At 40.2% G+C, this 24,408-nt stretch overlaps 1 protein-coding gene across 1 annotated transcript in view; it reads left to right on the top strand.

Moving 5' to 3' along the window:
* The window catches only part of synpra (synaptoporin a), a 42,884-nt gene that overhangs the window by 11,671 nt on the left and 6,805 nt on the right, over positions 1 to 24,408 (top strand). The window contains exon 3 of the mRNA XM_052100917.1: positions 15,499 to 15,623. Within this exon, the coding sequence (XP_051956877.1) occupies positions 15,499 to 15,623 (125 nt within the window). The remainder of the gene's footprint in view (positions 1 to 15,498; positions 15,624 to 24,408) is intronic.

The raw sequence follows: 24,408 nt of genomic DNA on the forward strand, positions 1-24,408 counted from the left end.
AGCCTGTGTATGTCTAAGATGAAAGCTCTATATAATTATAGTATCATGTAGTATCAAATATAGTTATAAATTATATCGGAGGGCACCATTAGAGTAATCCTCTACTGGTCTGAATGAAATAACTGTAAAACAATAGCATACACTTAATGCAAAACAACAGATAAGTCGTGATGCCATCACGATAGCAAATCTTTTGGGATTCATGTATTAAGATAAATATATGTGTGTTTATGTATCCAGTATGTGGTCTGCACATCAAGAACCAAGACAGAGTAGGGATAGTTTATCACAGCAATGAAAATTCTCTCATCATCTACTCCAAACCATTTTTTTAATTATTATTATTTTCTGTGGAACACTATGAAGAAGATATTTAGCAGCATGTCCAAGCTGTTCTATTCCATACAACAAAAGTGAATAGTAACTGGGGTGTTCAAGCTTGAACAAGCATAAAAAAGTACATTACATAGTAATCCATATGACATGTCCACAAGCTGTTATCACATCTATCACTTTTTTAGGTTACCTAACAAATTCATTTCTGCAGTGTACACTGAAAAACACAAAAAATTACTGAGTGCACCTTAAGGACAGCCACTAGAATGTCCTTTAATCCCAACAGAGGTAGGGTTTTTTCTATACGTCCTTTTGAATTAAATACATTTAGAGAATCTGAGTTTCTCTAAGGATTTGAGGACCTACAGATCGATCACCAGGATTTAAATGCACCCCCATCTTTCACAAAAAAAAAGTCTTCTATTTCTGTGGAACCTCTTCATCTTAAATTTGAAGTGAGGCAATCCCCCAAACACCAGGTGCACATACACCCTCCACTGAAGATAGAAACATGACACAGTTTCTGTCTGACATACTTGTAACTCGACTCATTACTCTTCTGGTTAGAGACTGTAGTGGGTGGAAATATGCTGGCAGTTACAGACAAAGAGGGAAAACTTCTGCTCATTACCAGCTCAACAGGTGCTGTGAACATATGGGTCACTGTGAGAGAACCCTGCTTTCTACTTTCTGTTGAGAACCTACGCACTGCTCACCAGTTGTCCCATGGGTTTCTATCACCTTTCCATAAGATTCTGACAAAGAGAAGCGTGTTTCTCCTGCTGTCAGACACATTTGTATTTGATTGCCTCAGCACAGACTCCCTGCTTTGGCTCCTTTTGGTGTGTGGATGAATCCATAGTCATAATATGAACTCAGCTTTTGGACTGGGTGTTAAAGGTGCACTCAGTATTTATTTATTTTTTCTCATTAAATTTTTTAACTCCTAAAGACATGAATTGTAATTTTGCAATATATATAGGATCTCATGACGCCAGTCACACCAGAAACCGTATAATCGCTGATTTATTCTACATGGAGAGGGTCCGCACATGGGGGCTGCCATGTTAGATTCACCAGACCAGCCGAAAACTACTCGCTTAATCTAATTAACCCTCCTGTTATTTGACACTTTCACTCATTGATTAAAGTAATCATGGCTGAATGTGAATTCTACATTTCTACAATGGGCCATGGCATCGGAAACTGAAAACTATTGATTTTAAATTATGCTGCATCCAAGCCACTAGGTGTCAGTGTATGTCCAAGATGACACAAAGACAAAAGTTACGGAGTGCATCTAATGACCACAAAGAGTCTAATGACTTAAAACTTATGTTAAGCAAAACAAATGATGAAGAGAAAATATAAATATGAAAAAAATAGTAAAGAGTTTAAATGATAAGAGTAAAATGTGGAAGTATACTGGGAAGACTAGGAAATCCAGGTACAGGTAAAAGAGATGGTTACGTTTTAGATCAATTAACTTGATGTGCGCATTAGCTGGACTAGCCTGAAAAATAAGTTTTGTTAGCGTGTCCTAAGCAAAAGAAGCTAAATTTACTGTATGGTACCATTGTTGTCAGATTTTACTCCTGATTTGAAATATGCTATGTGATGGTAATCTTGACCAACCAATTTGGAGGTTTCGGTCCTCCCCCATTCAAGTAGGTAGGACCTGTAAATTTATGTCGCTTATATCTATAGAAAATGTGACAAATAACAAAATGCATATGAAAACTTAAATCTAACTTTAATTTGTTACCTACTACATCTGTCACCAAAACCCTAAAAATAAAATCATGAATCCACAGAAGACTTTAAGGCAGCAAGCCAAATCAAACTTTAGTAGCAGATAGTTTATGTATTTTCAGAAAAATAGTGCCCTAGCTAGGATTACATTTATGGAGTTTGCAGGTCAATTTAAAGCTCCCATAGTAACAGATAGTTTCGCTGGGATTAAACATCTTTTGTGTGTGTGGAATTCAGCACCAATTCTGGTGTGTTGAGGTTTTATAATGCACATCATGAGACCCTTATTCTTATTCCCACAGAGAATAAGACATAGGCCTCAGTAGCTTTACAATGTTGTTACCTAAGCATTGAACAGGCATTTGGTTAGCTTTTTGAAAGCATCATTGTTTTTACAATATTGGCTGGCCAGTGCTGCCTCTTATAAAGAGTTATTGCCTGCAGTAATTAATCATGTAGTTTATTTGCAGGGCTGTCATTTTCCATACATCTGAAATAGACCTTAACCTGACATTAACAGTTTACTCTGACACTTTCTCCATGTCATCTAACACAGTTTCATAACATAGACAACACTTAACAATAAGGCGGAAACTTTTGCCTTACATAAAGGTGAACTTTCACATCCCAATACTATTCAGATCAGCCCTCTCTGATGTTACATGTTTTTAACCCTATAAAGCCAGACAAGCAGTATAAAATTATATTAATAGTTGATAGTTTCAAAATTCACACTGTTCATACTTTACTCTGGGTAAAGAATGCATACTGTAAAATGTAATTTGTATTCAGTTAGATTACTCAAGGTCAGTAACATAATCTGAATACTTTAGATTACTTCTTCAGCACTCGCAGAATTTTTTTTTTTTTGACAATAAACAAGTTAATAACAAGTGAAAGCTGCCAGTAAAATGACAAAATACACTATATTAAAAATACATTCTGAAAAAAGCCTAAATATCTTATGCAAAGTAAATTTATCTTGCTTTAATTTTAGGAAAACAAAACAAAAATTATCATTAAGAATAATATACATGTTACCAGCCCCGATTAAATTAAATGTTCGATCATACATATATACAGTGTGTCTTTTTTCTCTCTCTCTCTAGTAAGACCTTTGATATTAGGGCAAAGATATACTGCAAAATATCTTTGCCCTAATATCAAAGGTCTTACTAGAGAGAGAAAAAATAGACATACTGTATATATGTATGATCGAACATTTAATTTAATCGGGGCTGGTAACATGCATGTAAAAGGATAGAAATAGAATTTTATCTTAGCATCAAGCTAAATGCTCACATGAAAATGTACACAAGGTTAACTATATCTGCTGCTCCGAACATATTTCAAAACTCCACAGAGTGTACACAGCCACTTATTTTTCCTCAATGACATCATATCCACCTTTTCACTCATAACAGTGTAAAAGCGCCCTCTGTCTGCTCATATGAATGTAACACTTTATAAGAAAGGGTTACACTGCTGTTCAAACGTTCCACGCATCATATGTACAGATAAATGTTTTACAACTGAATAGACTAAATATTCAATTAGAAAAATTTGAATTAAATGCAAAAGTAATCACTTCAGTAATCAAAATGCTTTTTGAATGTAACTATTCTGATTACCAACTATTTAAATTGTAACTGTAGTGGAATACAGTTACTAATATTTTGTATTTTAAATATGTAATCCTGTTACATGAATTCCGTTACTCCCCAAACCTGATCCTGTGTATTCATGTTCCGAGGTTTCTTTGTGTTAATGTTATAATTTGCGGTCTCAATGCTTCCAACTTTAAATATATCTTACAAAATTATATTTCAGTATTTTCAAAGCTTGGCATTTTTCATTGTGGTGGGCATAAATGGAATGGAATGATGATTGAGAGATATACCTCACAAGCCTATTGGATCATATTTGATACACACATTTTTTATGTGATTTTTTCTATAAAATAATGGACAAAAGTTTATCCAAGCACAAGCTGCTTCAATTAAGGAAATACTCATTTTTAAATAATAGTAACAACTTAAACCTGATTGTTACTTGTATTTCAAAATCAGAAAAATATTTCACAGCAAAAAGACATATGCATCACAGTATGAAGACTGACATTATGGAAATGGTATTTCAAGTTTGGAAATACATACAACTCTGACTATTATTTTAAATAGTAAGAGTAGTGTGGGTCTGAGTTATTATAGTTTTGTATTTTTAATTTAGTTTTTATTTATTTTTTCTATTAAATTATGATTTAATTATAATTTAACATAAAATTATGATTATGATAATATGACAAATGTATTTTAGTTTTCGTTATTTTCACAGTTTGTCTGTTAGTTTTAATTTAATTTTAGTTTTCTCAGTGTTTTGTAGTTTTAGTTAGTTTTTATTTTAGTTTTAGTATTTTTTTTGACCGTCAAAGCCAAGCGTTTTCTGGTGTAACACAGTAAACCTGTAACACGTTTACATTTCTCAGTGCAGTCATGTGTCACCTCTATCTAGTGGTGTTTTCATGTTTAATGTGGATTGTAAATGTTGCAAATTTCATAATATAGGGTGAATATGGGTAATGTGACAAAAGACATTTAAGCTTGATCCACATTGTATCCATATGTATTTCCTTAAATTATTATAAATCATTACTAAATTCATCTTTGGGGAGTAAACAATCAAAGGTATAGTTGACCCAAAAATGTTAATTCTCTCATCACCTCATACCATCCTAGATGTGTGATTTTAAGGGCCAAAACTTTAAAGTTCAAAAAGCACACAAAGGCAGGATAAAAGTAATCCATAAGACTCTGTGATTAAATCCATGTCTTCATAAGTGATATGAAACAGATCAATATTTAAGACCTTTTTTACTGTAAATCTTGACATTAGCTGTCTCCTTGGCAATCATGATTTCAAGCTTGTGTTTCCCAGCACCATCTAGCACTCGTAAGTGTAATCAAGCTTGAAATAATGATCTGTTCAGTAGACTGCAATTGCAAGGTGTGCAGTGAAAAAGGAGTTACATTTTGGTCTGTTCTCACCCAAAACAGATTAGATCACTCCAGAAGACATTGATTAAACCACTTATGGATAACTTTTATCCTGCCATTATGTGCTTGTTGGAGCATGAGGTTGAGTAAATGATAAGAGAATTAAAAATTGTGTGTCAACTGTCCCTTTATCTGTTTGAGGTTTTAAATTGGTGATTTTACTTTGGGATGTGAGGCAGAACTAATTTCATGACCACTGGTGGGAAAAGTAATGGTTAAGAAAATGAAAATGAGGTAAATCTTGTTAAGGTTATAAAAAAGTATAAGTTAACTTAATGTTATAATGTGAAAGTGTATATGAAAATATAAAGATGTATTTCAAGTAGATGTAGACATTTTCAAGAGAATAATTTTCCCTGTGTCCCACTTTATCAGCTTAAAAGAAATCTGGGATTTGGTCAAAATAGGGTCTTCAAAAATCGACATCCTAGTATTGAATATTAACACTGGTATAGGTATTATGCCATGTGGAACTCAACCAAGGTTTTCTACTTCCAAAAGAGCACTGAAACTTTTACCAGGAATAGACATAGGACATTTCATACAACAGAATTGTTTAGCCAAGTAATCATCAGGTTGGTGAGGTGGAGGCTTTAGAAAATCATGTATCAAATATGATATGCAAGGCTTTACAGTAATAAAGAATCTTATTTGTTTCAGCCATAGGAAAGTCTGGGTATCACCCAATTCATTTCCTGGCATTAGAAGTTCCTATCTCCTATATTACTACCCTAGTGAAAAAATGATATACTTAAGCACACTTTATTCATGTGTGCTTCAGTATTCTAAAGTGTATTGCTGGCAAGCTATAAATTGGTATAAAGTCTGCTAAATTGGAACAACTAATTTCCTCCTTTTTTTTTTTTTACTTTAGTTACCCGAAAGCAATGCTGTGGTGCAACTAAATATGTGTTCAGTATACTTGGTTGTGTTAAAATGGAACTATTTCAAGTATACTTTAGTACACTTTAAATATCTACCCTTGTATTTAATTTTTGACATACACAGAATTTACTCAGTGTGAAGTTATAATCTATTTTGGTGACATTAGAATTGCAAATCCATCACACTGTAAGAGTGCTGGACATATATTAATGTTATACTGATAATATACTGCTGAACCACACCACAACTGAATTTCATCTGGCATTAATATACTGCATGTACTTCTGTTGCTTGCATTAAAATTATTATAGCATGGGTAATACTGGGAAGAATGTTGGGAAAAGCATTGTGAGTAGGGATGGGCAGATCGATCCTAAAGTATCGATACTTTACTGATGTTGTATCAAAAATATAGCAATTCTTAAATTATTCTTTTTTAATTAGGGATATTATTATTTGTTTACTATGAGCATGAACAATAATCATAAGCTTCAAATTGAAACAAAAATTATTAGTCTATATTAGCAAAGACTTGTGCAGGATGGGAACTATTTCTTCTTCGGGATCAGTATCATGTACAGGTAATGATAGCTAATAAGATAAAGAGCTTCTGGAGTAAATTCACACTAAAATATCAACATATCTAAAGGTGAAATTTTTTATAATGAGATTGTGGGCAATTGTTGTTAATAAATAGTCAAATAAAATAGTTAACCATGGTTTTACAAAAGTAATATTGTAGTAACCATGCTTTGTTTTTTTTTGTTTTTGTTTTTTGGGCTGAAACCATGGTTTTACTCCAGTAATATTGTAGAAGTAACCATGGTTAAACTATAGTTACTGTAGTGAAACCATGATTCATTTTTATAAGGGTAAACAAAACAGAAGTCTAATAATTTTTTGTTAAGGCTCACAAATAATAAAAAAAAAAATTACAAATAATGACTTAAATTATGACTAAAACATGTTTTAAATGACCCATTTTGTTGCAAAAAAAAAATCTATTTAATAGAAGTATCAGTATTGGTATCGACGATATTGGACTTAAAGTTATTGGGTTCGGATCAAAAAGAAAATAAGTGCTATCGCCCATTTCTAATAGTGAGTCTTAACCCACTGTTAATTAGGAATGGGCGGATCGATTCTAAAGTATCGATACTTTCGATACTGATGTTGTATCAAAAATACCGATCCTCACACAAAAATAGCGATTATAAAAAAATGTTTTAACTAGAGATATAATTTGGTTTCCATAAACAAGAACAATAATCTTCAAAGTGCAATAAAAAGGATTAGGCTATATTAGCAAATATTTGTGCAGGATGGGTACTCATTTCTTCTTCCGCTCATTTTAACACAAACAGGCACAAAGACACAAGCAGGCAAGCGCTTGCACTGTCAGAAAAATCGTTCAAACTATAGGCATCAGTATCATGTAGAGGTGATGATAGTAAATCAGACAAACAGCTTCTAGAGAAAATTCACACTAAAATAACAGCATATCTAATGGTGACATTTGGGGGGGGTTGAAACCACAGTTCCCCTTCTGTCACTCACTCGACGTTGTGACCCCAGTGACACAAGGGGTCTTCCTGGAATGCCAAATGTAAATCTGAACCTGAGAAAAGGCCAATGTCAAGTTGGCAGACAGAAATTGCATGCCCCGCCCCAGACATACAGGTCTAAAGGGAAGCGGGGTAGCGAGTGCCAGTCAGAATTTTTCTTCGGAGCCAAACAGTTGTGCAACAGCAAGCTGAGTTCACCACTGTTCCACTCACCTCTACTGGCGCTAAGCACTGCTGTTGTATGAATGGTTCATGTTCTCAGTGTGAGAACATAGCCATGGCAACATTGCGGTCGCGGCTTTCTTTTCTCACGAGAGAAAGCCATTTGAGCCGCCCCCCCACTTCGTTCTTTCTTCCCACGGGATTGAGGATGACCCGGCTGGCAATGAAGGTGATTTGGGGATGACGACGGGCTCGGTTTCGCCGGGTAAATCCCACGAACCACCCGCCCGCCGGCACGCTAGCTTGCTTCCGTCCGAGCTCGGCATTCTCCCTTGAGCCCCCAGAATTGGATGACGACATCGCCGCTGCATCGGAGAGCGTCACAGCGGCATCTGATGCTGATGACATGTCTGGGCTGCCAACTTCGGGTCTGCTCGCCCAGTCTGAGGCTGACGCACAGATGTCCGCTATGCTTTCCCGGGCACCGTGAGTGAGAGGCTGGACTGGACAGGACTAGGAAAGCTCCGAAGCGCTTCTGAGATGGGCGACCCAGGCAGTCAGACATTTGCTCCAGAGCTGGTACCAAAACCACTCCGTCCCCCGGTGGAAGGCCGGGAGGATAATCCTTGTTTCATTTGCCACACCGCCTTCGGGCTGCAGCACCCACATTCTCAATAAAGAGCGATTTCCTTACTCCCTGGGTTATACAGCCGGTGTGCGCCGTTCTCCCATGCAAGTCATGTAGCACCTTAGCACCTCAAGGGTGCCGGGAACCTAAGGTCTGTATGTGACACCTCTTTTGGGGCGTTGGGGAGGGCTACGTGCAGCCGACACAATTGCCTCTAGCATGCAGTAGCCTGCTTACACCTGTCTCGGCAGTTCACGTAACACGGTCAGTGCATTGCGTTTTTTATATGAGACCCCTTGTGTCACTTCATTCGACACAATGTCGAGTGAGTGACAGAAGGGGAATGTCATGGTTACTGTTGTAACCTCTGTTCCCCGAGGGAAGGATCGAGACGTTATGTCCCTCCTGCCACAGCACTAGACCTACCACTGTAAATGGCCGTACCTTATTTTTGGCTCCTCAGTGCAAAATCCTGACTGGCACTCGCTGCCCCGCTTCCCTTCATACCCGTATGTCCGGGGCGGGGCATGCAAATTATGTCTGCCAACTTGACATTGGCCTTCAGGTTCAGAGGTATGTTTGGCCTCCCAGTAAGACCCCTTGTGTGACTTAATTTGACACAACTTCTCGTTCCTTCCCTCGGGGGAACGGAGGTTACAACAGTAACCATGATGTTTTCCTACAGTAATATTGTAATAGTAACCATGGTCAATTGTGTGGGAACTATGGTTTGAACTAAATACCATGGTATAGTTACTGTAGATAAACCATGGTTAATTTTTGAAGGGGTAAACAAAACAGAAGTCTAAAAATTTTCTGTTTAGGCTCTCAAATGTTTTAAAAATGTAGGATTGAATTATGACTATGTGACAGGGCGGAGAGCGGGACGGGTTGTGATTATACACACCGGTTCCTTATCAGGTTAATTAAGCCTCCGAGAGGGATAAAGGCCGATTGCGGACGGTGGTGCAGGAGAGAGAGATCGTTTACGAACATGTCCGTCATGTGTGTTTTTGTCTTTTGTTTAAGGTTATCATTCAAATATTATTTATATTGACAAGGCGGTTCTCGCCTCCTCCTTTCCATTGAACTACTTTACAGACTAAAAATTATATTCTAAATTAGCTATTTCATCCCAAGAAATCACAAAATAAATATTGTAAAAAATTGTTAAATAAAACTATCGGTATTGTTATCGATGATGGACTTTAAGTAATTGTTATTGGGTTAATAAAAAATATATTGATATGGCACATCTCTGCTGGTAACAATAAAAATCACTGATAAATATCACAGTCAAGTCTAATCTTCTTATAACAGCTACAGGATCACATCTATATCAAATAAACACTAATCTCATCTAGGGTAACTAAAAATAATAATCCCTTTTCATAACAAAAAACGACATATTTAACATTAAGCTGAACTCAAAACATAACTATAACCCCAATTACATTTAAATGTTATTTAATAACAAACCCAAACAATCACCAAAATCTACACAGACCTACCTCATTAATTATGCAAACACAACAGCCAATAATAAGTCCCCAAGCAGAAACATCAACAGATGTTACAGTATATATATGGCAAATTAACAGTTTTACATTCTCTGTTGGTTTTGTGTTTATTTTTCTTTCAAGAGGGAAATTTGTCAATTCAAAGTAAGACAAGATTGAACAGACTAGCTGCATTAGACAAAGTAGATTAATGAGCAAATAGTGCTTTATACACTATTATTGGTGATGAAGAAATTACTTTAACCCTTACCTCATCAAGTCACTCAATGTTGAATGCAATATGCCGCTTTAAAAATTGAATAAATCACAAGGCATACTGTACTTGTGTAACGTTGTTGAATGCAGAAACAAACAAAAAATATCTAATTGAGACTTTACTATATACATAAAGAGGAGAAACCCTTACACAAGATCCCGCAGTTGAACCAATTCAGTGTTCCAGTAGTATCATCATCAATGGCTTAACAGACAGCATATCATTTTGTTGAGCAGGTTTGTGTGAACTGATAATAATGACAAGCACTTAGCCAGTCTCTCTCAGCGGAAGCAGATTTAAATCTTTTTAAACATAATAATAGACAAATAAAGAGTTTGTTCTCTGTATGATAACAGTAAAAGTTATTTTAAAAGTTCTCAGAACAGACATGGTGTAATTTAAAAATATACAGTATACTATTAGGAAAATATCTATAATAAAGTATGGATATTAGTATTAAAGTCATATTACTAATATTTTTTGCGCTTGGAGAACATTATTATGACAGTTGCTTTTAACACTGTTCAAACAAGTTGAAGAATCATAAGATGGAAACAAGCACCTAACCAGTGTACCTTTCTAAAGTATGCTATATTTGAACTTAATGTATTTTTCCCCTAATTGCATCTGTAAAAGCTATCTTCATTTGTAGTGGTAAAAGTTTCTCTGTGTACATTTGAAGAGCATGAAATAAGTGCAATTACATGGTACTTTTAATTAGTACATAGATATGTTAATGTATTTGTAGTATACATATCATGAAATACATTTATTTTAAATACAATTTGGTATATTACTTTTTACTAGGCTAAAACAGTTTTCAGCGTAATTATAAAGGTTCTGTCTTTTTCAATGCATTCCATAGCCATAACGCATAAATCCCCATTTTCTAAAGGAGGGATCTGAAGGTTTAAAACAAATGCCTGCTTGACTCCTTTCAATTCAATTTTCCCCCAGAACTGCAGCAACCTTTGATATTGTGCTATCGATGACTATACATGATCAGAAACAATCATATGGTATGGATTGGAAAATGGCAATTATTAAACAGATTCCATCTCTAAATTCCGATTGGATGAACCAAGTTCAAAAACATCGTTAATTATCTGATATATGGACACCTGTGACCATGCATCAGCTAAACTCTGCTTGCATGTGTGTTTGTGACTCCAAAGCAGTTTCAGCCCCTGTGCTCAGAGCAAAGGAGTGTGCATAGGGTAATACTTAGAGAAGCACACAGAAACACCAGCCCTCTTCTGTCTCACTCTGCTGAGCTCACATTCACCCTTCTCTATCCACACTACAAGACAAGAAGCTAGAACAGAGAAGATAACGTAAAAGCTGCTTTTATTCTGACTCTTTGGAGCATCTAAATGAGAACAGAGTATTACTTGTGTTCTGAAGCTGGACATCTCTTTTGCTTTTAAATGTGTATGGTCATATTTGCACCGGTAAGTCCTTGCTTTATAATCTTTATGTATCTGTAGCAGGTATAGGTGATACATAGTTGTGGACAGTTTGACAACTATTCTATAACAGATGTTTCTTCAATAAGATGTGAGATTCTGTGAATTTTCTTGTAAGTTTAGCAGTTTCAAACCTAAAATGTATAGGTTAACATGACTTTTTTGGAATCCAGATTGTATTCTAATAAATTATTTAAATTATTTAGAGCCGCAAATGTAAGCTATCCAGAGAGGGTGAATTCACAAGGCAATTTGGATCACTGATACCAAAACAACATACCAGACTGCTAAAGCAGAAGCATGTATGACACTCCCACCTAAATATTATATTTTTCAGTGCCAGACACTGTTTAGCTGCTAACATTGCACTACTACTCTACTAAATTGAATTTGAAATTCTGAATGAGTGAGATGCCTTTCTCTGTTAGCCTATAAATGAGTCAATATTCATGATCAATGAATATGCTATGCAAAAAGGAGAATAGCCATCCAGTATATCTCAAAGTATCTGAGAGTAGACATTCATAGATCAGATTTCCTACACCCTTACAGACTATGCTATTGTGACCCTTTTGATGTTTCAGAAACTAGGTTAAAAACCAAGAGATTTCTGTAGTTGAATTTATTGTAGAGTGATATGCTGCTGAAGGAGTTCACTGCATATCTGCCTTTAGGTTACCATGGTGACATTCTGGCTTTTAACAGTTCCAGGTATCATGCTTGAAATGCATACCTGTATCCCAAATAAAGTGAGTTTCAAAGTAATAGGCTGTGAAACTATACAAAATTGGACTAATTAAGAGCACTTTATATGAGTAAAGTGGGTGGATTTAGTGAAACAAACTGTTTTCTGAAGTCTGAGGAACTTGCTTTAGGTTTTGTTTTTGTTGGTAAACTTCACTATGTCATTTTTATGCTAAAAATATTTCTCCTATCCCAGTTTAATGTGTAGAAATATATGTAGGCCATTTATAGGTTGACTTTTCCAAAATGTTTCAACTGTGGCACTTTCAATGTTGCTCTTTTTAAGAGGCTCGGCATAGCAACACTGACTCATAGAATTACATAACTCTACCTACATTTTTGCAAAATTATTTTTACATGGCTTGATGTACGTATCATGACAGTTTCCTGGTAAAATGAACACTAGGGATGCTACAACAATGACCTTTATTCACTTTTACACAAATCACGAGAAAAAAATGGCAGATTAACAGTTCGTGAACTCTTACTTTTCAATCTGTTCCTCACACAATGCAATCTTATAGAATCAAAACACTTTTACCATAGTGTATAACTTGTAAAAAGTACATACAGTAATGTCTAGATTACTTAACTTGCTACATTTACCAGCTTGTTTAAAGGGGTCATGACATTTATCATTGTATTATCTTCCCTGAGGTCCACTGATAATTTTAGTAAAATTTATTGTACCAACACAGTCATAATTTAGTAATACAGTATATGATAATTTTCCATCCTGTCTCTGGCCCTCTGTCTGAAAAACTCGGTTTTGGTCTAAGCAGCTCCCTTAAACTTCAACGTAAACGCCCACTGTTATGACTAGCTAACATTGTGCAGCCACTCTAATACAGCCACATTTGAAACTCAATTGGAAGAGAATGAACAAGGTCCACAATATTACAAAACAAAATTTCAGGATTTACAAAACGCACGTCCAACACATTGCATTCAAATACATTAAACTGTTCACTCAAGCACAGCAGCACCATAAACTATCAAACAGTCATGACATTTGAAATAGTCATGAATGAAACTGTATACTTATGGTTTTGTGATTGGGTCCAATAGTGTTTTTCACTGTCTCATCCTTCAATAACAGTTCCTTTGTAAAGTTTAAATCATATTACAACTGGTTCACAAGCAATCCATGCTAATATGAGCCGAAAAAAACACATACATAATCCAAATCATAAAGCAAGATGCACACACATACAGTATCGTCCAGAACTGCATCAAAATGGTCAGACATCTATCTTTCATACACCAACAGAATGGGGTCTTCTTTTCAGAGTTGTAGCTTGACACTGTGTCTTTTTAAAGCTGCTCGAGATACATGACAATGGTCAAGGACGTCTGTCTATTGCATGTTTATATACAACAAATAATTAAACATAGACAAAATGGGTCCCCTTTGGTGTTCAGGAATAGTTAGTTGGCCACACAAGGCACTTGCAGTGCAAAGTACCATGCAGGGTACGAGTCCTGAAGAGCATGCAAGTTGACATGATCCAAAAGTATTATAGAAGCACCACAACATGATGTGGTTACTTTAACCATCTCATATTTGGGGTGGCTGTGGCTCAGGAGGTAGAGCGGGTCGGCCGCTAATCTCAGGGTTGGCAGTTCGATTCCCGGCCCACATGACTCTACATGCCGAAATGTCCTTGGACAAGACACTGAACCCCAAGTTGCTCCCAATGGCAGGCTAGCGTCTTGCATGGCAGCTCTGCCGCCATTGGTGTGTGAATGTGTGTGTGTATGGGTGAATGGGACACAGTGTAAAGCGCTTTTTGGTTTTTGGTAAAAAAGGCACTAAAATGACAAAAATGACAAAAATGCCACAGTCACATAATTTTCTCATCTAATTTCAGACTGAATAAATTGTGCGGGACTACCAATGGAAGAAAAGAAGACAAGAATGTTTCAGAAACCTATTTTAAAGCAGTCCTTATTTTTGCAATTCCATTTTATGTTCCTAAAGAAACAGAAGTTACACGCTTCACCTTTAGATTTAACAAATAATGGGCCTCATTCGTGACACACACAAAGTATGAATTCCATGGGCATTGTTCATGTTCTTACATAAATTGTCACAGTGAAATGAAAGCTTGTGTTTCATGAATAAGGCCAAATGTTTGATTTCCCATTCTAATTTTTATTTTTACATGTACTGGGCCTTATTCATGAAAATGAGCAGAACAATTTTGTGTGTAAATGCATTCTTACATATATTGTTCCATTTAATTGAATTTGACTATACCATCCCCCTTAAATAAAATGTACAAGTCAACATCAGTTTTGCAATCAGAGAAATGTCCTCTGGGCTAAATAAGGCTATCCTTCACAACAGAACCAGGGCCTAAGAAAGTCGGCACTGTTTAATGGACATATAAAGAAAAAAATAGTGGGAAACAGAGAGAAGGGGATTGGGTTAGGTAGAGATGTAGCTGTGGAGAAATTGTGTAAAAGAGAAAAATGTTGAAGATGAGATGTGTGATAAAGAGGCAGAGAAAACCTCTTGGTGTGATCACTATTAAGAATGCTGTTCAGATATTACAGTTTGACTCAGTGTTTGCATATGAGCTTGACACTGATAAGTTAACACCTCCAGACCTCCACCTCCAGCAGTAGCAGATGAGAATTAATCAGCTGTTTACAAAGGCACCGTCTTAATTAAAATTGACTACAGTCTCACATGCTGCAGCCGGTCCAGTATCTAAATAACCAATAAGTGATTAGGGGATGAACCCAAAGTTAGAAACTGTTCTTTTAAGCTGGTTGGAAAACAGTATCACCCTTCACTTATTCTAACCGTAGAGTTAACATGAAACAGTTTTGCTTTCATAATGTGACATATTTCCAAGAGAAATTGGATATTTAATAGGAAAAAGGTAGAGTGGAACTTTTTATCCATTAGGAATTGATTGAATTGTGAAAAATTGTCTCTATCCAACAGGTGATTGATTGATATTGGTATTGGTGACAGTAAAAAAGAAAAGAAAGGTCATCTCAAAGTCAACTTGTTGATGAATAAATACTTTTTTCTTCTTCTTTGGAATAATGTTTATTCATTCTCAATAATAATTATGTTATGTGATCAATAAAAACACCAATTCTCCAATTCTTCTCAGCTTTTTGCCATCTTTGCATTTGCAACATGTGGAGGTTACTCTGGGCAACTGCGGGTTAGCGTGGACTGCGTCAACCGGACTGACAGCAACCTCAGCATTGGCATCAACTTTGCCTACCCATTCAGGTAAGGCTAGCTTGAAGCTCCCTGAGTACTTCTGGTAGATAATTAGAGAAAAAACAAAAGTTAATTATCTGGCTTTGATTCAGTATTCTAATCCCCATGTGAGCATGTGCTAATGTGATAAGGGTTTTAGCTTCACATTCTCTTGAGTCCTTGTGAATATTTTAATTCTGCCAGTTACAGGTCTTTTCTCTTGATAAGCACAATCGACTGTATTCCAAATGTTTTAACATGATTTACACATGTATGTTTCTTGTGACACAGGTTTATTGCAGCCATAGTAGGCCATAACCCTCTATAGTGGTTCCAACTATATGTTTTCAAACACCAAACATGTGGATTATATTGTAACTTTCATCAAAGCTTCATACAATAGCCAAAGTGGATGGTTCATGCCACTGCCTCTATTGCTATTCTTGTCATATAAGAATTGCTTATTATCCTGCCTAGTACATTATGTATAGTATATGTCCAGTATAGATAGCAATATGTTAAATTACACTAAAATGATATTAGCTGCAAAGAAGGTAAAACAAGAACTTGATCATAAAATATACTTTGACATCTAAAAAGTGAATTACAACAAATTGACCCATTAGTTATTTACAATCATGTTATGAATGCTTTAATATGATCCTGTATGGATACAGTGTATGTATGTATGTATATATATATATATATATATATATATATATATATATATATATTATATTTAAATATAATTTTATATGAATTAGACACAATAGATTAATATTAAGATATATATTTCTTTTTCATGTTTAATAATTATTATTTTGGTAAAACTTTACAATAAGGTTCCATTTGTTAACATTAGTTCACAACATTAGTTAGCATGAACTAATAATGAACAATACTTTTACTGCATTTATTAATCTAAGCTAATGTTAATTTCTAGAAATACTAATAGATTTTTTAAATCAAAAGTTATATTAGTTATGTCACGATTCACTGTTGTCTGCCCTGTGTTTCTCCCTTGTCATCTGTCCCGGACTACACTTCCCATAATTTTCTGCCCTCATCACTGCCAACAGCACTTCGTTGTTCTCACCTGTGTGTCATTTAATCATTATCCTTTGTGTATTTAAACCTTATTGTTTTATCATTCGTGGTCAGTTGTTAAATGTAATGCAATTCTTGAATGTGTTCCTGAATGTGTTCCTACCCGTGCCCTTCGTGGATGTTTCTCTTGTTTATATTTTGGTTTTCCCATCGTGGATATTTTATTTGTTCCCTGTGTTGTTTTGTTTCACCGAGTTATCCTGTTCATCTTTTGTTTTCCCATTAAAACTGCATCTAGATCCTCACTCCTTGTCTGCTTCATTACAGAACAACTGACCACGAATGACAGAACAATATGGTCTCAATATGAGAGTTCTTTAGGTTCAATCGACTGAAGCGAACTGACCAAGCACAAGCACGGCAGCTTACGCAATACTCGTTCCCTCCTCTCAGGGAACCGAGGTTACGTTAGTAACCGAGTCGCTCCTCTCGAGAGGTCTCTCCTATTAGCGTAAGTAGCTTACGCTATGGGAACACCATGCAAAACGCCGTGCGTGCTGACTTCAGCTCTATAAAGCCAGAGGCGGATGCCTGAGCCTTAAAGCAAAGTGATTATCCAACAAGCCGCCAACGGCGAGCTATATAATGGGAAAATACAGAGCGCCTTTGCCCCAAGGAGGTCCATGGTGGGGCGATCGTTGTAAAAACACAAGCACATAACTTATGTACTGATTTTTCTATGTATTGATATGCATAAAAAATCCTCTAAGTCAGTCAGAGACGGACCTATAAGGGAGGAGATAATGCTCAGCATATACATACTCCAGTCCATTCTACAGTCAGGCTGATAGAATGTTGGAATGCAATGAGGGGACCTGTAGGTTATAAAACCTGATAAATTTCGAAGGCGAGGCCCAGCCTGCCGCCGCACAAATATCTTCAATGGGTATCCCACTCGACCACACCCACGAGGAGGCCATGCTCCTCGTATAGTGAGCTCTGACGCCTAAGGGGCATTGAAGGCCCTTGGCTTCATAAGCCAGCGCTATAGCATCCACTATCCAGCGCGATATTCTTTGCTTTGAAACTGCGAGACCTTTAGTGCGGCCGCCAAAGCATACTGAATAATTGTTCCGCCTGTCTGAACAAGGCAGAATGTTCCAAATATACTCTGAGCGCCTGACCGGCAGAGTAAATTAGCGCCGCTTCAGTCCGCTGGGGACGATAGGCTGCCAGAGATATCACCTGTACTCTGAAGGGTGTGGAGAGCACTTTAGGAATATACCCGTGCTTTGGCCTAAGGACAACTCTGCAGTCGTTAGGTCCAAATTCCAGGCAAGCAGCGCTTGATGACAGCGCGTGCAGGTCGCCCACTCTCTTGACTGAGGTGAGCGCCAGCAAGAGCGCAGTTTTGAGCGAGAGCTGTTTAAGGTGCACGGTTCGGAGAGGTTCGAACGGGCACTCTTGAGTGCGTCCAGGACCGTGGGCCAGGTCCCAGATTGGCACCGAGGGGGCGAGGGGGTTCATCCTCCTAGCCTCTTAGGAAATGAATGATTAGGTCGTTTTTCCCTAATGAACGTCCTTTATCAGGATTGTGTGACACCGCTATGGCAGCCACATAGACTTTGAGCGTGGAGGGTGTGCGCCCGCCTCCAGCAGCTCTTGCAAAAAGGCGAGTACACTTGGTATCTCGCGACGATTTGGGGTTCAAGCTCTTGGTATCACACCAGTCACTGAACACTTTCCACTTTTGGGCATATAAGCGTCTCGTAGAGGGCGCTCAGCGCCTCGTGATGGTTCTCAAAACTCCACTGGAGAGGTTCTCGGGAACCCGTTGAGGGGCCATGCATGGAGGGCCCACAGATCGGGCGGGGATGAAGAATCATCCCGTTGGCCTGCCTGAGGAGGTCTAGCCTCAGCGGAATCGGCCATGGGGCAGATTGCATCATCTGCATCAGTTCTGGAAACCACGCCTGGTTTTTCCAGAGAGGGGCTACCAGGAGCACTGCACATTTCACTTCCCTGATCCGACTGATGACCTGAGGTAGCATTGCGATCGGGGAAAAGCATACAAGGGGCTGCTCGGCCAGACTTGGGCGAAGCGTCCGTTCTCTTTGAGAAGAAAAGGGGCAGTGTGCATTTTCCCTGGAGGCTAAGAGGTCGACCTCCGCCTTGCCAAAGGTTTGCCATAACCACTGAACCGGCCAGGGGTGGAGAGACCATTCTCCTGGGAGAACCTTGTCTCTGGACAGCATGTCCGCTCCCTGGTTCAGGACGCCTGGCACATGTGCTGCTCTCAGCGAGCGCAAGTGGTGCTGTGACCATGAGATGAGCTCCCTGGTCATAGAGTCCACCCTGGCGATTTATATACAATATACCGTCATGTTGTCCGTTCAGACCAGGACGTGTTCATTTTTCAGGTACGGAAGCAGGGCTCTGAGAGCCAAGGCGACCGCTTTCATTTCCAGACAGTTTATATGTAGGCGCTTTTCCGGGTTTGACCAAAAGCCGGAGACAGGCCTGCCCTCGTAAAGGGCCCCCCATCCTATTTTGGAGGCATCTGTCGTGATCATTTTTCTCCATGTGTTCACGCCCAGACTCACGCCGGTTCGATACCAGTCGATGGCTTTCCAGGGCATCAGGGCTTTTATACAGCCGTGATTTGCTCTGATTAAAAAGTGGCCCGAGCGGCACGCGTGAGTGGGGACACGGCTCTTGAGCCAGCGTTGGAGAGGACGCATGTGCAACAATCCTAGCTGGAGTACAGCTGATGCCGAGGCCATGAGACCGAGCATCCTTTGAAATCGTTTGACGGGCGCAGCGTCGCCGGTCTGAATGATGTTGCAAGGCGTCGACAGAGAGCGCAGCTCTAATGAGAGGCGCGCCGTCATCTGCACTGAGTCCAGCACTATTCCCAGAAAGGAGATATTCTGGCTGGGGGATAGCACGCTCTTTGCAAAATTGATTCTCAGACCCAGGCATTCTAGATGGCTGATAATCCAAGATCAGTGCGTCGTTAACTGACTCTCTGATTGTGCTATGATTAGCCAATCGTCGAGTATTCGCACTCCCCGCTGTCTCAGGGGGGAAAGTGCTATGTCCAAACATTTCGTGAATATACGGGGGGCCAATGATAGGCCGAATGGTAGTACTGTGTACTGATATGACTGTCCCTCGAAAGCGAATCTCAGAAAAGGCCTGTGATGAGGCGCTATCGAATGTGAAAGTAAGCGCCTTTCAAATCCACTGATAGAAACCAATCCCGGGCTGAACTTGCGCGAGGATATGTTTGGTCGTTAATATTCTGAACGAGCTGAATCATTAAAGCTTTGTTCAGATGTCTGAGATCTAGGATGGGGCGGAGGCCACCGCCCTTTTCGGACGAGAAAATAGCGGCTGTAAAAACCTGCCTCGCTCATAGAGGGAGGAACAGTTTCTATAGCGCCCTTCTCTATTAGTTTGAGCACCTCGGTGCGTAGAACATGTGACACATCTCTCCTCACTTTCGTCTCGACCACCGCTGAAAAGCGGGGTGGTCTGCGAGCGAATTGAAGCGAGTAACCGTGTTTTATTATGTTCAAAACCCATTTCGGCATGTCAGGGATTTTTTCCCAGGCTTTTGCTCGCACAGATGTGGGCTGAATGCTGGCTGGGAGCGTGTCGCAGTGACGTATGGGCCCCACCGGCAAATTGCCTTGTGCTAACACTGAGCTTACAGCTGTCAGAGGCGCGGGCACGCGCTGAGCAGCCTTGTTGAGTGCCGAGTGCAGGGGTGCGTGTGAGATTACAGGCACGCGCACTATCTCCGAAATGCTCACAGCATGAGCTGGAGAAATGTTTGAAACTGTATGGACAGTGTTTTCGGGTGGGGGTGCATACATCGTAATAGGCACGCGCGCCACTGTCATAAAGCTTCCCGCTCTTAGCGGGGAGTTTCTTGGCTCACGCGTCGCATCCGTGATGCTTGCGGCATGAGACAGAGAAATGTTTGAAACTGTATCGACAGTGTTTATGGGTGGGGGTGCATACATTGTAATAGGCACGAGCGCCACTTTCATAAAGCTTCCCGCTCTTAGCGGGGAGTTTCTTGGCTCGCGCGTCGCATCTGTGATGCTTGTGTAACCGGTGGCTCGCGACACCAGTTATGAAAACACTTGTCTGCGTTGTGAAGCGTTGTGGAGACAGACACGGGACAACAGGCGGCGGTTTCACTGTGTTTACTGATACACAAAACATACAAGAGCAGCGTCTAAGTAAATCGCCCTTATATTGCTCTCTTCAGTGCATTAACAATGCCAAGAGGAAAAGGAGGAGACAAAACAGTAAATTGTGTAGGCTCATGATGACATCACAGCAATTAAAGGGGAAAAACGCTAATTCTTTAGGCAAGTATACCAGATATATATGAAAATAAACATTTTGTGTGAATTATAATAAATAATACATATGTTTTAACAGTACACTTTCTGTCCCTGTTACACTTGCGGCATGAGACAGAGAACTGTTTGAAACTGTATGGGCAGTGCTTATGGGTGGGGGTGCATATACCGTAGTAGGCACACGTGCCACTTTCATAAAGCCTCCCGCTCGCGGCGGGGGGTTTTTGGCTATGCATAGGCCTACAGTGTTTGTGTGTAGGGGTGCATGCAGGACAGCAGGCACGCGCGCTACCTTTATAGTATTTCCCGCTTTTACTGGGGAAGTGTTTATAACTGTGGGAACAGTGCTTGCGTGTAGTGGTGCATACATGACAATAGGCACACGATCTACATATATGGTGCGTCCAGCTGGAGCTGGGGAAGTATTCGGCACTGTTTGGACAGTATTGATACGTGGGAATGCGCACTTTAGTATGGACACGTGACCCCTTAGTGACACAGGCAGAAAATGACTCTTTTTGTGATTTCTGTGTGTTGCCGTTAAAACGGCGTTTGATTGCAGGTGAGCGAGTTCTGTGACTGGCCCATTGACTGCTGTACAGACATTTGGTAATGTTTCACACGTTTTAGAGAGAGTGGTCCGGCTTTTGCGAGACACGCACTCTCTCTTTTTCTTCCTATTGCTAGGAAGACTTACGAGGCTCCGGGTTCAGCACGATCTTGGGCCGAGGACCCGTTGCTCAGGCGGCTTCCTTCGGTTAGCGGAATGCAAGCGGCGTCGAGCGTCCGTTTCAGGTCTGCTCTTTGGCTGGGAGACGGGAGGCGCCGCCCTGGCTCGCTGCTGCTGCTGAGGCGGTCTCTGGCGGCTCTGAGACGAGCTGGAGCGCTTGGGCAGGAAGTGACGCATAGCCTGCGAATCCTTCCGAGCTTCAGTGAAGCGTTCAGCAAACTCTTTTACCGCCGGTCCGAACAGGCCGCTTGGAGCGATAGGCGCGTCAAGAAATGGCGCCTTATCCGCGTCCTTCATCTCTGTTAGCGTCAGCCACAGATGGCGCTCAAGGACAGTCAGGTTAGCCATGGCCTGGCCGATGGATTGGGCGGTGGCCTTTGTGGCTCGCAGGGCTACGTCAGTAGTGCTGCGCAGGTCCTTGAAAGGTCCCGACTCGTCCATGGTGCGGAGAAGTTTGGCCTGATAAACTTGTAGAACAGCCATGGAATGAAGCGCTGACGCAGCTTGGCCAGCGGCGGCGTATGCGCGGCCGGCGAGAGCTGAGGTAGATCGGCAGGGCTTCGAGGGATGAGAAGCTTTGGCTTTCCATCCAGCTGTGGAGGGTGGGCACAGATGGTTGGCCACAGCCTCCTCGAGGGGCGGGGTTCCCTCGTAGCCTCTTTCTCTCGCGCCGTCCACTGAGGAGAGCGAGGAAGAGAAAGAAGGCTTCAGACGAGCAGAGTGCGGGGCTTTCCACGACTTTGTGAGTTCGTCGTGAACTTCGGGGAAGAAAGGGGAGGGTCTCTGTCGAGGGGCCTGCCGGCGCCCCTGCAGGAACCACTCGTCCAGCCGGCTGTGGGCGGGTTCTTCTGGAGAAGACCAGTCGAGCCCGAGGTCTTCCACGGCTTTGGACAGGATGCGGACGATCTCAGAGTCCATGCTGGTGCCCGTGCTCGTGTCCTCTAATGTCGACGCCGCGGGGTCGAAGGCCGAGCCCAGCCAGTCGTCGGATGCAGCATCAATAGAAAGGCTTTCATCCTTTTCACCGTCGTCCCCTGACGCGCCGAACGAGACGAGACCCACAGCTCTGTTGGAGGGGTGCTGGTCCGCCTGCGTGAAATGGACTGGCGGCGGGGAGATCTTGGGTAGTGGTGAAGCACGCGGGGACTGGCCCGGCATGACGTCACTGAATTCCGCGTGCTCTGGCAGCCTCTGTGAGCGGCGCTTTTTCTTGCGCGGCTCGAATGGAGGAGACTGCAGCACGGTGGAAGCAGGCTCGTTTGCGGCGAAGGCGGCAAAGCGAGCACGCAGCTCGGCATCCGCCCTGAATGAGAGCAGCTTCTGCGTGGTCAGGTCCCAGGCAGCGAGTGCAGATAACGTGACGGTCCCCGTCAGGAAGAGGGCCTCTGCACGAGGCGCAGGTTAAAGGCATTTGGAACAACGCCTCAAAAATTGCTCTTTTACTTAAATCAAAAGCGTCCATTGGTCGCGCGTTCAGAGTCGCCCCGTCATTGGTTCGAGCAAGTTGCCACAGCACAGCCAATGACCGAGCTGCCTCGCTCATTGCTGTATGCTGTGCAGCTGCAATGCGTTTTACATAAAGACTTCAATATTTCTCGAGAAACGGAGTTTTCCCATAACGTAAGCTACTTACGCAATAGGAGAGACCTCTCGAGAGGGAACTGCAGGTTGCTTGCGGAGGAACATTATTTTTGTAATTACATGAGTTTTGCATCGACTCTGCTCTTCTCCGCGGATGAATCTGATGTTTTGAGGAGTAACCATGGTTACAGGTGATCATCTTTGTTAACGACAACAAAACTCGCCCCCTGCCCTCAAAAAATAAATAAATAACGTAAGGAAGAGTAAGATGAATATCCGAAAATATGTCTTAAGAGCAGTTAAGTAGCATATCTTCCGCTGTTGTTTTGACTTATTGAAAACAGTTGTTTTTAAATAAATAGTTTTATAAAACATAGGCAATGATGATATAAGACATAACGATTGCTAGTCATTTAAAATACAATCAAATGTTAGATCCTACACTGCCTGGCCAAAACAAAAGTTGCATACACTAATATTTCATTGGACCACCTCTAGTTTATATTACGGCACGCATTCATTGTGGCATTGTTGCGACAACCTTAAAGGGTTATTTCTTACAAAACAACATTTATATAGTGTATTTAATTCTTCTGTTAATACTCATGTATCATATGAGCTGTAAATCTTTTTAAATCGTAATTTTTACAGTCATTTTAGGGTTTTAGGGCTTGTTGACATTGCATCGTCATGGCAACAAAGTCGTAAAATTGTCTATTTATCACATTTATCACAATTGTCAGTCAGTATGCGATTTTATCACACTAAAATCATGTTATTTTAACATTTACAGTTTGGTCCCTATTCACTTTCACTGTAAGTGCCTCACTGGAACCCAATATTATGTAACTTAACTTGTATTGAACCCATAATATTCCTTTAAGCAAAAGAGGACAATATGTCACATTAATGAATCTGCATTATTCTCTATCAGAACTGTTTTTATTGTTTTTGACAGACAAATATTATTTAATAGAACATTGTATGTACAACAATTTGCAAGAACAGGCTGTTTGCATTGCCTTTTGCCCCAAAAAGTCAAGTGCACACACAAGATGTCCTGGCCAGCATGATGGTT

The sequence above is a fragment of the Xyrauchen texanus genome, chromosome 32 (genome assembly GCF_025860055.1).
Source record: "Xyrauchen texanus isolate HMW12.3.18 chromosome 32, RBS_HiC_50CHRs, whole genome shotgun sequence".
Lineage (NCBI taxonomy): Eukaryota > Metazoa > Chordata > Actinopteri > Cypriniformes > Catostomidae > Xyrauchen > Xyrauchen texanus.